The sequence below is a fragment of the Terrapene carolina genome, unplaced genomic scaffold (assembly GCF_002925995.2).
Source record: "Terrapene carolina triunguis isolate 2854851 unplaced genomic scaffold, T_m_triunguis-2.0 Scaffold176, whole genome shotgun sequence".
Lineage (NCBI taxonomy): Eukaryota > Metazoa > Chordata > Testudines > Emydidae > Terrapene > Terrapene triunguis.
In genome coordinates this window covers 256,498-271,440 of record NW_020664527.1, presented here as the reverse complement: position 1 = coordinate 271,440, position 14,943 = coordinate 256,498, and the positions used below count along the sequence as shown (strand labels likewise).

General features: G+C 41.2%; 1 protein-coding gene across 1 annotated transcript in view; it reads left to right on the top strand.

The window, feature by feature from the left end:
• The window catches only part of LOC112106291 (NEDD8-conjugating enzyme UBE2F), a 129,657-nt gene that overhangs the window by 59,633 nt on the left and 55,081 nt on the right, over positions 1–14,943 (top strand). The window contains exon 7 of the mRNA XM_026654014.1: positions 7,761–7,818. Coding sequence (XP_026509799.1) covers positions 7,761–7,818 — 58 coding nt within the window. The remainder of the gene's footprint in view (positions 1–7,760; positions 7,819–14,943) is intronic.

Below are 14,943 nucleotides of genomic sequence, written 5' to 3'. Positions count from 1 at the left end.
TGTCCTCGGGAGCCAAAAAAACCTAACCGCATTATATCGAACTTGCTTTGATCCGCCGGAGTGCCCTGCCCCCCGGGAACACTGCTTTACAGCGTTCTATCCGAATTCGTGTTATATTGGGTCGTGTTATATCGGGGTAGAGGTGTATTAAGATGTGGCCATGGGAGTTTCAACTCTTCTGTGATTGTGAATAGTCTGGCTTTATATTTTAGGAAGGGTCCCAAATTTAGACAAAGGAAATTGGAGTATTTTCTTATCTTCCTCCCCCTGCACTCTTTGCGAAGGACCTGCCTGTTTGTAATCTACTTATTCCTGAGCAGCACGGTCTCTGGTCTCTCTTTCAGTCCGCATCCCCTGCAACCTGAAATTACATCTCTGTCAGTGACCCAGCCTGTTCTCATCCCAAGTCCTGATGAGTCTGCAGACATGGTTCACCCTACACCCTTTGTGTTCCCTTTCCACTTCACTTTCTCCTGCTGCTCTTGGCAAGCATTCAGTTGTTTACCAGAGCAGCTCTGTCTCTGTTATTGTAATTACACATATGCAGTACCTGAGTGTTAATTGTATGTATAAGAGAGCTTTGGAAAGTTATCCTATAGAAATGTGGCCAGAAGACTGTGGAGGCAGGAGATAGGAGGTGTACTCACTAGGAATGTCTGCTTCCAGCTATTAAACTTAATGTTCACTGTATTGTTAACTTTTTAAAGTTAAGTGCATACCGTTGGTGTTTGTTCAGCAAGAAGATACTAAACATCATGCCTGGAAGGAAAGCTTGGTTTGGGCAAGTCTGAAAGGAATTGCGAAGGGCTTGTCTACTAGTATACTAGTGTGAAGGTTCCGAAGCGTATAACTTATTCCCCCAAATTAATTACCTCAGCCAAACTAGAGGTTATACAGATTTAACTTTTTTTCTTAAAAACAATTGCCCCTAACCAAAATAGTTACATTGGTACAAAAATTGTGTGTAGATCATGGTTTAGTCTATTCCTCAGAGCTTTGAGTAACATATTGGAACTAGTTTCAGAATGGTAGCCGTGTTAGTCTGTATCAGCAAAAACAAGGAGTCCTTGTGGCAGTAGAGGTATAAATACACAGCACCTCCTACTGATACTCACACATTCTTGGAGAGGGATAGCTCAGTGGTTTGAGATTGGCCTGCTAAACCCAGGGTTGTCAGTTCAATCCTTGAGGGGGCCATTTAGGGAATCTGGGGCAAAAATCTGTCTGGGGATTGGTCCTGCTTTGAGCAGGGGGTTGAAATAGAAATTAGAAATTAATGGAGATATCCCATCTCCTAGAACTGGAAGGGACCTTGAAAGGTCATCAAGTCCAGCCCCCTGCCTTCACTAGCAGGACCAAGTACTGATTTTGCCCCAGATCCCCAAGTGGCCCCCTCAAGGATTGAACTCACAACCCTGGGTTTAGCAGGCCAATGCTCAAACCACTGAGCTATCCCTCCCCCCCAGGTTGGACTAGATGACCTCCTGAGGTCCCTTCCAACCCTGACGTTCTGTGATTCTATGAACTGTTTGAAATGGGCCACCTTGATTACATTGAACTCATTAACACTACAAAAGTGATTTTTTCCCTCCCTTCTTGTCAACTGTTGAGAATAGCCCACTTCCACCTTAATTGAATTGGCTCGTTAGCACTGACCCCCCACTTGGTAAGGCAACTCCCATCTTTTCATATGCTGTGTATTTATACCTCTCTACTGTATTTTCCACTCCATGCATCTGATTAAGTAGGTTTTAGCCCACGAAAGTTTATGCCCAAATAAATTTGTTAGTCTCTAAGGTGCCACAAGGACTCCTCGTTGTTTTTATTGCAACTAGTTTCTGACAGTTGTGTATTCTAAGCTACTGTATCTGCGCTTTTATTTAGTTCAGGAATTTGGTTTTCCTGCAAGAGTTGATGACCTCACCAGTTGGTAAAAAGCAGCAAATCCCTCCACTACTCCCTTTAAGTGCTTCTTTTGCCATCATCTAAGGAAAAACACAATCTTGAATGTTAAGTCTTTGCAGATATGGTAAATGGAGGAGCTGTTTTTTTCAATTGTTTAAAAACCCATATGTATTTTGTAGTATGTGTACACATTACTGATCTAGAGGCTTAAATGGCTTTGGAAAAGCTTTTCCAAATCATCTTCACAGAAAAAGCTTTCTCATGTGTAATATAGCACACTTAGGGGTTTGAACAAGACCAGATATGCGACTTGATTCCAGAGCGTCACAAAAAAGGCTTTTGGATATTTATTTTATTTATTTATATAGTTTAATAATAATAATAGACAACTATAGAAGGGTCTAGGTGGCTAAGATGTAATTAATACTACAATAAAATCCCAACAGCATTAAAATAATCAATTCAAACAGGATCTCAGCCAGCCAGTTACTTACCAAAAAACCCAACCTCCTTTCTTCTCTTTACCATTCTGGGAAGACTACCCTCCACTATATCCAAACCCCTGTCAAAAGGATGTCTTTTGCAGCTTGTCCGGAAGGTCACTAAATTAGTTTATTTTGGGGAGGGGGCGCAAAATGAGAGTCCAGAGAAAGCTCCATGGGGGGGAGCATTGGCCTGAGCATTGGCCTGCTAAACCCAGGGTTGTGAGTTCAATCCTTGAGGGGGCCATTTAGGGATCTGGGGCAAAAATCTGTCTGGGGATTGGTCCTGCTTTGAGCAGGGGGCTGGACTAGAAGACCTCCTGAGGTCCTTCCAACCCTGATATTCTATGATTCATAGTCACAAAGACTTCAGAGAGAACACCCTCCCAGCAGGTCTCCCCTTCCCCCTCTACCACCCCAACCTTTTAATATAGCGAAGGGGAATCAACTCAGTGGGACTTTCTAACCAGAGATGTACTCATTCACACCCACTCTTGCTTATTCAGATCTTCTTCACATAGTCACTCCCGCTCAGTTCTTTCACCACGGTCCCTTTCTCTTGTACTTCCCTGTCCCTTCCCCTCATGCTGCCCCATTTACCTCACCACAATACTTACACTGGTGCCAGATGTGGACTGGGGATGTGAGAACAAATCTTCTCACCACTCTTAGGACTGTGACAGGAAAGGGGGGTACCACTGGGATAGCGACTTTTTCCCCCCAAAGAAATAATCTGGAGCAATTGCCAACCCTGTCCCCTCCCCCAATGTATTCTTTACCCTGTCCTCTATAGGCCTCTCTGATTTTTATTTTTCTTCCCCACATCTTGTTTCAGACCTTCCCCTATTTCTCCATTCTCTCTTCTTCTCTATGCTTTGTCCTTGTCCTTTGGGTTTTTTCTTTTTGTCACTCTCCTCCTGCTCTCCTCACCTTCTCTGTCCCTTCATTTCTCCTTTCCTCATCCTTCTATCTTAGCTCTTAAACGCTCGCTTGGTCTCTAGTCCTTCCCCAGTTCTGTCATCCTCTTTTTGGGGCCCAGAGTGGCCTAAAGTGCCCTCTCCTGGCCCTGGGCCTTAGAGTAGCTTTTGTGGGATGAAACATCCCTGGAGCAGCCCAAATAGCCGCTCGGCGCTTGGCACCTGCTTTCTGCTGCTTTGCACCTTGCCACTAGAAGTTGGGTTACACTTTTAGAGTTCCCCCCCCAACCCCATCCCGGCCTTTGGAGGAAGTATAAACTCCAAGCACCCCACTTAAATATGGTGATAGAGAGGCCTCAGTTCTGGAGGTGTAGGGGGAGTGGCAGTTCGGGAAGCCTGGTTGGAAGTTCTCTGCCTGCCTAGATTCAGGCAAAGCAGGGAATTTAAAAGTTTTCATATGTATCAGCTTCATGCTCCATGCTCTGACACTGCATCAGGGAGAGCAAATGGAGCCAAGATCAAAGTTGCCACTCTGCGGGCTGGAAAGGAGAGCTGTGTAAGATCAGCCAGATATTTGTGTGTGCCGTCAGAGGTGTGAACCTTGGCCAGGACTGATGTGGGGCTTTATATGTGACCAGTGAATCAACCTAGTTTGAAATTTGAAAACTGGCAAGTTTTTGCTGTTCTTTTTCAGTCATTCTAATTATTTGCGTGAAATTTCTTTTTGAAAATCATTCAATAACTCAAAGCACATTTTCAGCTAGACCCAACTACAATCTCATGAAAGCTTTCTTGAGAGGCAGTGCTCCAAGGGATAAGGTGCCGACCTAGGAGTCAAGAGGCTGGGTCCTTTTCCTGGCTATGCCATTTACCTGCTGTGTGACCTTGGGCAAGTCGCTTCCTCTCCCAGAACCTCCATTTCTCCATCTCTAAAATGGGTCTCGTGATCCTTGCAGCCCTTTGTTAAAGCACTTTGAGATCTATAGATTTATAGTGTTAAGTACTTTTATGCTTTTTATATGTAAATTTATTTAATCCTGACTTTAAATCACTGTAAATTATCTGAACAGGTTTAGAGATTCATAGTTTTAAGCCAGAATTGGTCACCAGATCAACCTTGTCTGACCTCCTGTGTATCATCACCACCACCTAGCACCGGTACACTAAACCCAACAACCGAAATTGGACCAAAGTTTGACAGCCCATAGGAGACTAGACTCTTTAAGTGCCACAGCCAGAGAATAGGGGGAATTGAGATGCAACAGTGCCTGAGGTCCCGCAGACAAATGATTAAATGAGATTATAGCAAGATAATCCTCAAGTGACCTGCACCCGCCCAATGCAGAGGAAGGCGGAAAAAACCCAAGCTCTCTGCCAACCAATTCCTTCCTGACCCCATACATGGTGATCTGTTTAGACCCTGAGCATGTGAGCAAGGACCAGCCAGCCAAGCACCTGTGAAACAGGACACTTGGTGCCACATCCAAGCCCTGGCCCACCAATGAATTCTATTGCGTTAATTTAGCAAAGTGTTATGAGGGCAGCAGCACTAAAATCAAGCTAAAAATACCATTATCCTTTACGTACTCATAAAAATCCTTTTTCAGATCATTCATACTTTACTTTCCTGCTATAAGAATATACTCCTGGGGGAATTCTGCACCACTACATAATGCAGAATTTGATCAGAATTAATGCTCCCTGCAGAACTCTCTTTTTTTCCTGCAGAATTTGTGATTTCCACCAAAATGCTTCCTTTTGGAGGAAATCACAAATTTCAGCCACCCGGGCACGGCGGTACTGCAGAAGAACCTCAGAGTTACAAACACCAGAGTTACGAACTGACCAGTCAACCCCACACCTCGTTTGGAACCAGAAGTATGCAATCAGGCAGCAGCAGAGACAGAAAAAATAAAGCAAATACAATACAGTACTGTGTTAAACGTAAACTACTAAAAAAAAAAAAAAAAGGGAAAGCAGCATTTTTCTTCATAGTAAAGTTTCAAAGCTGTATTAAGTCAACGTTCAGTTGTAAACTTTTGAAAGAACAACCATAACGTTTTGCTCAGAGTTATGAACATTTCAGCGTTATGAACAATCTCCATTCCCAAGGTGTTTGTAACTCTCAGGCTCTACTGTAGTTCACTGTGCTGTTGAAGTAAATCTTGAATCATGTGGTGATAGTTGAAAATTTTCTCTTTATCATGGCATAGCAATGAGACTAGCATTAAGGCAACAGAAGGATGAAGATAATTAGTTGAGAAGCACAGCTAGCAAGGATTCATGTTGCCTGGTGTCATTACTAATGAATTTTAGGGAAAACATAAGGCATTTTATTACAGGTTAATTTCCTAATACTGCATAGCTATCCTTAGAATACTGGCTAATCGCATAGTGATTTCATTGTTATTACCATATAGGAAAGCTTTGATTACTGAATCATATTATTTATGCAGTCAACTCTATCAACTCTAATTTGGGGGGGGGGGGTGGGGGGGGGAGATTGTTTTTAAGATTTTGTTGTGGATTAATTATGGATGACACTAGAGGTAGCTAAAATATGGCAAAATAAAACACCAGTTCAGTAAAACCCCATGAAGTGAAAAGTAGAAAGGTATCTGTAGCAAGATGGTAGTAAATTGGCAGCACTTTTTATTGCCAAGTAGGCATGGGGCACTAGCCTTTTATTTCTGCAGATCTGAGGCCTGGTCTACATCTAAAAATTAGATAGACCTAGCTACATTGCTCAGGACTGTGAAAAATGTTGTGCCTTGTGCAACATAGTTAGATTGACCTAACCTGGTGTAGATTCAACTAGGTCAACTGAAAAAGGCATCTCAGAGAGGTAGAGTAACTACATTGGTAGAAGAACCGCTTCCTTGATGTGCCACTATAGTACAGACTTGCCCTGAGTGAAAATTTGTTCTGTTCACAAATGAAAACACATTTACTCTTATCCTAATCTCTATTTGAGTACATCACATAATTGCCAAATAGTCTGGCACAATTAAGAGGTGTCCAGGTGTTTTCAATGAAAGGCTAAAAATTAATCTAAAAATCTGTTCAACTGTTTTTCCTAATTATTCATCTTAAAACTAGGTGAAGTATTTAAATAATGGACTTCAGTACTAAACAAAAACGTGCAGTTTGCACAGATTAATCTCTTCTATACATTATATGTAGGTATAGCAGAATCCAGCCATATGTAATTCATACAGCCTTTTCCACGTAAATTCACATGGATTAGATACATTGTGTGGGTTTTAGCACAAGTAACTTGTAAGGAATTCCTTTTATTCCTCCATTAACCAGTGTTTCTCAGCCGGAAAATGTGACATCTATGCTCTGGGATCCACACTGACGGCATCTTTACTTCCAAGTGGAGTTAAGGTGTTGGGTTTGATTCGTAAAGCCTTAAAATGGCTTGTGTCCTCGCCTCTTGCAATATCACTTCTTTCTTCCAACCACGGTGCTACTGTTGATCAGCTGAGACCCTGAAGATGCAGATTGCTTGGCATAAAAGAGGAGGAGCGATTGTGATTCATTGGACCTTTACCTGGATTTTTTCACCTGGGTTTGACACACATTCATATTTCAAAATTATGGCTATTGCAAAATTCTAATATGTAAATTTTAAGACAAACTTAAAAAAAGTCAGGTCTTTCCTATTCCTGATCAACAGAGGCACTGAAAATGAAGCTCTTTCAACATAAGGGATGCCGCTACTGGGAAAATACATCTCCCCTTCCCCTGCCTTACCAGAAGCTGGGAATGGGTGATGGGATGGATCACTTGATGATGACCTGTTCTGTTCATTCCCTCTGGGGCACCTGGCATTGGCCACTGTCGGTAGACAGGATACTGGGCTAGATGGACCTTTGGTCTGACCAAGTATGGCCGCTCTTATGTTCTCATGAAATAGCCTACATTTTGGTGATTCTCAGGGTGCTCTGCAAGCCCCACCGATTCACCCAGGCTATAGGTGAGAGGGACATACTAGAAACTGCTTGTTTGTGTGTATGTCTGTGTGTACAGCAGTTAAGAAGGGACATTGTTAGGCTTGTTATCTCAGTTGTTATATCTATACATGCTTGATTATATTTTTGTTTTCAGTTCTGTAAACCCCTGGATTTTTTTAAAGTTCCTTATTTTCGATTATGCTGTGAAGATCAGGAGTTCTAAAATGAAATTGAAAGAACAGTTAGTTTGGGGGCGTTTCCCCCTTTTGTCATTTTTATATGGATTTTTAACAGCTCAAAATACTTCATGTAATACAAAAAAAGGTGTAATTTCTGCATCCCAAGAGAAACCAATATTTCCTAATTTTTTGAGGGACATAAAGTTTAGTGTTCTGATTTTTTGTGAAGAGATTGCAGTCAATAAAGTTTTAAGTAAGCTTAACTGCTTCTCAGTTTCAGATTGTATTGTATAATGTATGCCTCCTTGTCTGTTCCAGTTTATTGAGAGAACATTCAATTGATGGCACTGGCTGGGCTCCAACTAGAACATTAAAGGTACCATTTCTTTTTTAGCTATAAAAATCTGTTTTGATGTAGTTACCTTTTGAACAGTTCATATTTATAAAATATACGCTTTGCCAGGTTCGGGGAACAGTATTGATGTTTCTATAAAAGTTAGTTTAATATTTTTGCCTTCAGAAGAGCCTCAGTGGCTCATTTATTAAAACATGAAGATCTTTTTTTAGTACTTAGCACTGTTTCTTTTCTCTGCCTTATAATCAAAATATTAATTTTAACTTTATTTGTTAAAACCCATTAGCGTAGCTGTACAGACAAATGTGGATATAAAATAAAAACCAATGCTTTGGCAAACTAAAAAGCTAGTCATAATATTCTATCTATATTGTCTTGTAAACTGACTCTTTGCTACTAATGAAGAAACTTCATCCCATCTGCTTTAATGTTAGGCTCTTTTAGTGAGTTCTCTGTACTCTTGAACTTATATTTATAGGGCAACATTTTACCTGCTGAAAGACTGGTTAATAGTAAGGGTTGATCCTGCAAAACCCTATTCATGTGAATAGCCCTGTTGACTTCAATGAAATTCAGATTTTTGGTATTGTCTACATGGAGACTTGGTGCTCAATAAGCCAGGATGTAAATCTCCAGTGTACTAGCTTGCTGAGCACTGTGGACACTGCTGTCGCTGACTAAAACATCCATAGTGCACTTTGACGTTATACGGTTTGAAATTTTGAGACTTTCTGTAGAAGAAGTTTCTGAAGAGGTGGATCAGTTAAATATCTAGCTATTATCTTCAAAGTAGATAGACTCCAGTAAAAAGAAGGTGTAGTGCACAGATTTTGTTCTTGTCAATACCTATTCAGGAAACTTGTTTCACCTTAGTGTTAGGAACAGTAAGCAACACAAAATTGCCATATTTGGGTATTGCACAATCAGAGCATGATCTGCTCCGGTAATAGGCCATGTGGGGAACAAGCTGCATCCCAGCAACATAATAGCCACAAACTAGAAAGCTAGAACTAAGGACAGGTTTGGGGGTGGGGTTGAGAGAGAATCTCCCTACCAATAAACCGTTCATGTGCAATGTAATTGAACATATTTTATTTAATCTTATCACTGTTGTGGATACTACAAGACACACACAAGTTGAGTAAATACACCTCTACCCTGATATAACGCTGTCCTTGGGAGCCAAAAAATCTTACCGCGTTATAGGTGAAACCGCGTTATATCGAACTTGATCCGCTGGAGTGCACAGCCCTGCCCCCCCCCCCCCCCCCCCCCCCCCCCCCTTCCCCCCCTTCTCCCCCCCCTCGTGTTATATCGGGTCGCGTTATATCAGGGAGAGGTGTACATGTAAATAAGGACTGTGCTTGTGAAGCAGACACAATAGACAGTAAAATATAGCGCTCGTGCTATAAAATAATCACAATAATATATTTGGCAGATTGGAATTTGATTTTGAATACCAAAAGTCATAACTTTTAGAACTTTAAAATCATGTTTTAATTCTGCAACACCTCCACAGTTAAATGTTAGAATGTTAACTTCTTTTTCAGTTTTTGTCCTTCACAAGAAAGCTGAATCTCAAGCTTAAAATTATTTTTTAATTTTTAACATACCCTATTTTCTCTCTGTTTTTTAAAGAAAATAGATGAAGTTCTCTTCATGACACCTCAATCTGATTAATCATTGTTGGCTAGCTGGAGACATCAGCCCACACAGTGCTAGTGTCAGCAGTATCTGCATGCACTTTTTAGTATATTCCTGTTTTCACTACATACACCCCAAAGTTTTCCTAGAAATCAACCTTGGGCAAAAAAAATCATTGGATATGTAACTCCAGGCTCCAGCTTAATTTATGAACAATTTCTCCTCTTCTGAGTTTTGCAACTTACTTTCTTAGAACATCTAATAAATCTTTCACCGTATAACTTGTATGAGAATAAGCACATGAGCTGGCAAACATGATTTTTATCAATATTTAAGGTCTGATTGCCCCATTACATTTTTTAACCTTGACCTCCATCCAAACAGGCTTTGTTGTGTCATCCAAAAGACCAATATTTTCCTGCTGGCTCAATATTTTCTTGCCCATATTGCCCCCTCCTTTTGCTTTGTTGTATCTATTATTATTATTATTATTATTATTTTATTTATTATTCTAACAATTTTATTAGCCTGTCAATTTCTTGATTTAATCAACTCTGTCACTATGCCGCCTCCTTGTTTCTTGGGGCTTGTCTTCACGTACAGAGCTATAATGGCGCAGCAGCAGCGCTTTAGTGAAGAAGCTACTACGACAACAGGAGAGCTTCTCCTGTTGGCGTAGTTAATCCACCTTCCTGAGAGGTGGTAGCTACATTGACAGGAGAAGCTCTACCCAGGGGGCGGATGGGTGGGGAGTTATGTCTGTATAACTGCGTCGCTAAGGGCTGTAGATTTTTCACACCTCTGAGCAATATAATTATATCGATATAAGTCTGTATTGTAGACCTGGCCTCTGTAGCCTTGTGTTTTTAGTAGATCTGTAAATGGTCAGGTTGCCACCATTACAAAACTGTTCCTTTCAGATGCCATCATAGAGACTACTACTCAAACCCTTGTCACCTTGAGATTAAACTGTTGCAACACACATTGAGCCACACTTAAGATTACAAGGAAGCTTTGGCTCATGCTCATTGGCTATATAATGTTTTTCTCAGACATAGACTCATAGACTTTAAGGTCAGAAGGGACCAATATGATCATCTAGTCTGACCTCTCACATGATGCAGGCCACAAAAGCTGACCCACCCACTCCTGGAATAATTCTCTCCGTAATAATTCACCTTAACCCCTCAGCCACAGCTACCTGATGGCCACTGGCTTCCCTACACTATGATTCTCTTAGTGAATTATCACTTCACATTGTTTGCTCAGACCAGCCTCCCCGGCCCACTCACTGCTGTGCGGGGCTGTAAGTGTGTCCATTGCTGGACAGCAGGAATTCCTGCCCATTTCCCTTCCGGCTGGAGCAGGATTGGAGTGTGTTTGTGTTAATGACATTGCTGTAGATTGTTGTTCGTTTCCCATCTTGACAATTCAGACAGTCCCTTTCCCATTCAGATCTCCAGCATTTTGTTCCAATAGCAGGGGTCCGGTTTTCTCTGGGGCACTGACATGTTTCAGGGGGTTGGTGAGTGAACTCAGCCTTGCATTCCATCCTTGATGGGGCGGGACAAGGGTGGTCAGTTTTGTTGGGCCAGCAAGTTGGCAACCCTAGATCCAGGGGAAACAAACACCCAACGAGGCTGGCCAGGGGTAGGACACCAGCTTGGAGGGGAGGGGTGGGGGTGGCAGTGACATCACAAAGGCCTGTTGCAGGAACTCGGCCTATTGGGCAAAGGTGGTGGGGAGGGGGTGACCTCACAGAGAGACCCTGACATCAGCCGGGCAGGACAGAGGTGCAGGGCCAGGCCACTCTCTGAGACCCCCCCCCGGCTTTGCTGCCGCAAATCTCCTTCGCGAGGTCTCTCCTCGAGGACTGAGAGAGAATTAGGATTCACGGATGTGAGCATGGGGAGGAACCTCTGTGGAGTTTTCTCCTTTCCTACCACTGATTGTGCCGAAAACAAACTTCCCTTTTCCAAGGTAAGAGGCCCAGAGAGGTTTGGAACCTGTTCAGTCTGATCCCCCTGGTGCAGGCAGCATTCTAGGCCCAGAAAACACTGGCTTAAGGTGGCCGAATTTGATTTCCTGCCTAGGACTCTGACGCTTAGAATCCCTGGGGACATTGGGGTTTATCCTTTTTGGTTTCCCTTTTCCTCTTTCCTCCCTCCTTTCTCCTCTTCTCTTGCTTCTTTTTCCCTTTTCCCCGGCTTCCCTCCCTCTACCAAGAAGGGGTGTGTGTGGAGTGTGGATGGGGTGGGGGGTGCTCTCATTGCGGGAGGTCCTCACAAAGAGGTGAGGCTGGATCTGAGAGTGATCCCCTCTGATGGTGACCTGGGCCGTCCTTTGGGACATCTGGTGAGACCTCTCAGCCTCCCGCCCCTCAGAGTCTCAGTGCTGACTGGCCGAGCAGGGGGCTATCGCCAGCGAGGAGACTCAGGTCCTTTTGGCCTCTTTTCAAATCAGGCAAATAAGTCACAACCAATCCAATGTATGGGATTAATCTTGCTGCTATGTTTTGAGATCCATGCTGGTTACCCGTTGGTTGCTGGATGGAGGTTAATGTGTTGTTTATGACATAAGGATGAAGTTGTTAGGACCCTGGCATGCCAGAGTGATTTGTCATACACCAATTGTGATCAGAGGCATTAGAGCTAAAACCCTGTAGTAAGAGAGAGGAGGTTGCTGACATCTCCTTCAAGAAGGGTTCTTGACCATACAATTCCTTTCCCTCAGAGCCTGTATTTATTGACCTCCAAAGCATTCTGCAAAGCATTTTTCTTGGGTCTTTTGAGGAGGGGTAGGATGAGAACTTCAGATAGGGACCATTATGGGCCTTACTTTGTATTTAATTGTCCTTGTCCAGTGACTGTAGAGGCCAGTATAAATTCTGTCTCCCTACTTCTTAACTCATCCATTTCCCTTCTCAGTTGGATCACCCTTATGTTTTGTTTTGTAGCATCTGGTTGGGCATGATTAGTTCCATAGAGTGAGTATCTATAATCTCACATTTGGTAGACTCAGAATATTGTCTACCCTTATTATTGGTGAAATTGGTCTTTCTACCTCTTACCAATTAAAAAAACCCAAAAACTTGCCGTGTGAATGTTTTTCATAAGCACTGAAATTTAGCATTCAACAAAAGAAAGGAACCAGGTAGTGTTTCTAATACCTTTAAAGAAAAAAATAATTAAATCATTTCCCCAGTTTCTGTAGAGGATGAAGATCTGTTGGGATACAGAATACTAAATGGTGTAATTGTCAGGATGCTGTTTTAGAGCTAAGAAATCACTATACATTTCCCTGAAGGTCTTCTCTTCATCTACCTATAAGCTTAACGTAAAGCCTTTTATTCTTATATTTTTGCATGTTTTTCTTCTAAAATGTTTTCTCTGTGTTGAAGCAATTTTTCCTTCAGTTCTTTCTCACTTGTCACACAGTTGTTGTGCGTGATGTCAAAATATCTTGAAGTGCAAAGAAATTTCATAAATAAATTTATTTTAGCTTCAACAGTTGTTCAGGATAATTGTGATAGATTTCAATAAGACCTGCATGTCGGATTTCAAAATTAGACCCTGAATGGGAGCATAGTAAATTCATTCTTCTCTTCAATACAGAAGTGGCTTTAAAAAGTAAGTGCTGAGGCTGAAATAGCCACTTTGCTAATGGCAAATGCTTGTAGCTTGTTTTTTGGATATGAAGTGTGACTACATAAAAATCCAGTGACTGATTAATCCTTTCCCCTCTAATTATTTGTGGTCCATCCAATTAGTATACACAAAATGAGTACATTGTTTGAAATACAAATATTTGATTTTGTGTATCAAAGGAGAAAAAATGTTCTGTGTAAGGAGTCCTGGTGTGGATTTCTGTGTGGCCAAGGATCAGTCGCTTAAACTCTCCAGCTGAGTTTCTGCATCTGTAAAACCAATATTATGCCTCCTTGCCTGCCTCACAGGGATTTTGTGGCTAAATTTTTCAGTGTTTGTAAGAGATCCTTGGATGGATCTACATAAGCTCGAATTATCTTCTTTGTTAAACACATGGAAGTGGTGTGTCTGTGTGTGTCTGTGTATATAAATTGTGTTAGTATTATTCAAAAACACAATGGTTATTGCATGTGTACTATATGTATACTAGGTATATAGTATAAACCGGAAAAAATGAGTGTAGTTGTGAGCTGTATGTAAAACTGTAGTCATGTGATGATAAATTTAATTTATTGTCACCATTCTTTCTGCACGCTGACCACTAATCCATCTCCCAAAACTTATCCTAATGTTCCAAACTCCTGAGCTTCTTCAAACAACTGCCATTTTGTAAAACCCAGTCTGCCATATCAGTAGTACGTTCTGTGTTCTCTTCCTTCAAAATGTAGAATCTTCCTCCAACATTTCACTGATTTCTTGTGCAAGACAGGTAATATTCAGTCATTTACCAGTGACTAATTTAGAGTTCAGTATCTCATATTGGAGTCAGGACTGGTGATTTGTAGGTAGCCTAGTTTTGCAGGTGGAGGGGTCCAGAATCACCCAATATAATTTTTCAATCCCACCTAAAACACGGCTTTTTCTGAAAAAATGTGGCATTTTCAGATTACAAGATTGTACTATAAAGGTTTTATTGATAATATAGCCATCTTGAATTTATCCTGATAAAACCTTTAAAATGCACCACAGTAGCATGTATATTCCAGATGTGTGTTTGTTTATATTAACTGAAAATATTACTGTTCATATGGATCCACAAATAACAGCAAAATGCTAGTACTTTTTTGAAAGACAATTATGTTTCAGAACAAGTGACTAAAATCCATTGCCTCATCCTCTATATCCTTGTGGTGGCAGCAGAGAACTCTTATGTACAAATATATGGGGGGAAATGCTTTAAAATAGGGTTGCGATAAAATATTAAACATGTTTTCTTTATCATTAATTGGATAGCCACTTGTACAGGCATTTAAATTATGCTTTCTTTAAATTTTCTCAAATACTTGTGTCAAATACTTCATTAAGTTCTCCTTTGATTAAATATGCTCTGACAGAATATAGTATTTTCAGTCAGAAACTCCCAGCCAACTTTAAATTCATCATTCCATCATTTTATTGCACTCATTTCAGTGAATGTCTTAGATTCTTCTCATTTTCATGGTTGGGGGTTCTACATATGTCACTCTATCCTGAAGATCAACCCATTCTTTTTTACTTGATACACCCTCCCCTGTATCTTCAACGCCCCATAATTTGACAATAATCATTCTGACAAAGAGGACACTCCTTTGAGAACTTCTCAACACAACTTCTTAACTCACCATAAGTATTTATCTTTTAACAATATGATGTGTTTGGTCCAAGGGCACAATGTGCGCTACTTTCCCAGCTTTCATAGCAAAGGGAGAAGATTAAACAACATGGGCTTGGAACTAAATGAAGAGCTCCTGTATGGCAGGTTACTGTGTCCAAACAATGGTCCAGACTAAAGTTGGACCCTGGATAATTTACTATT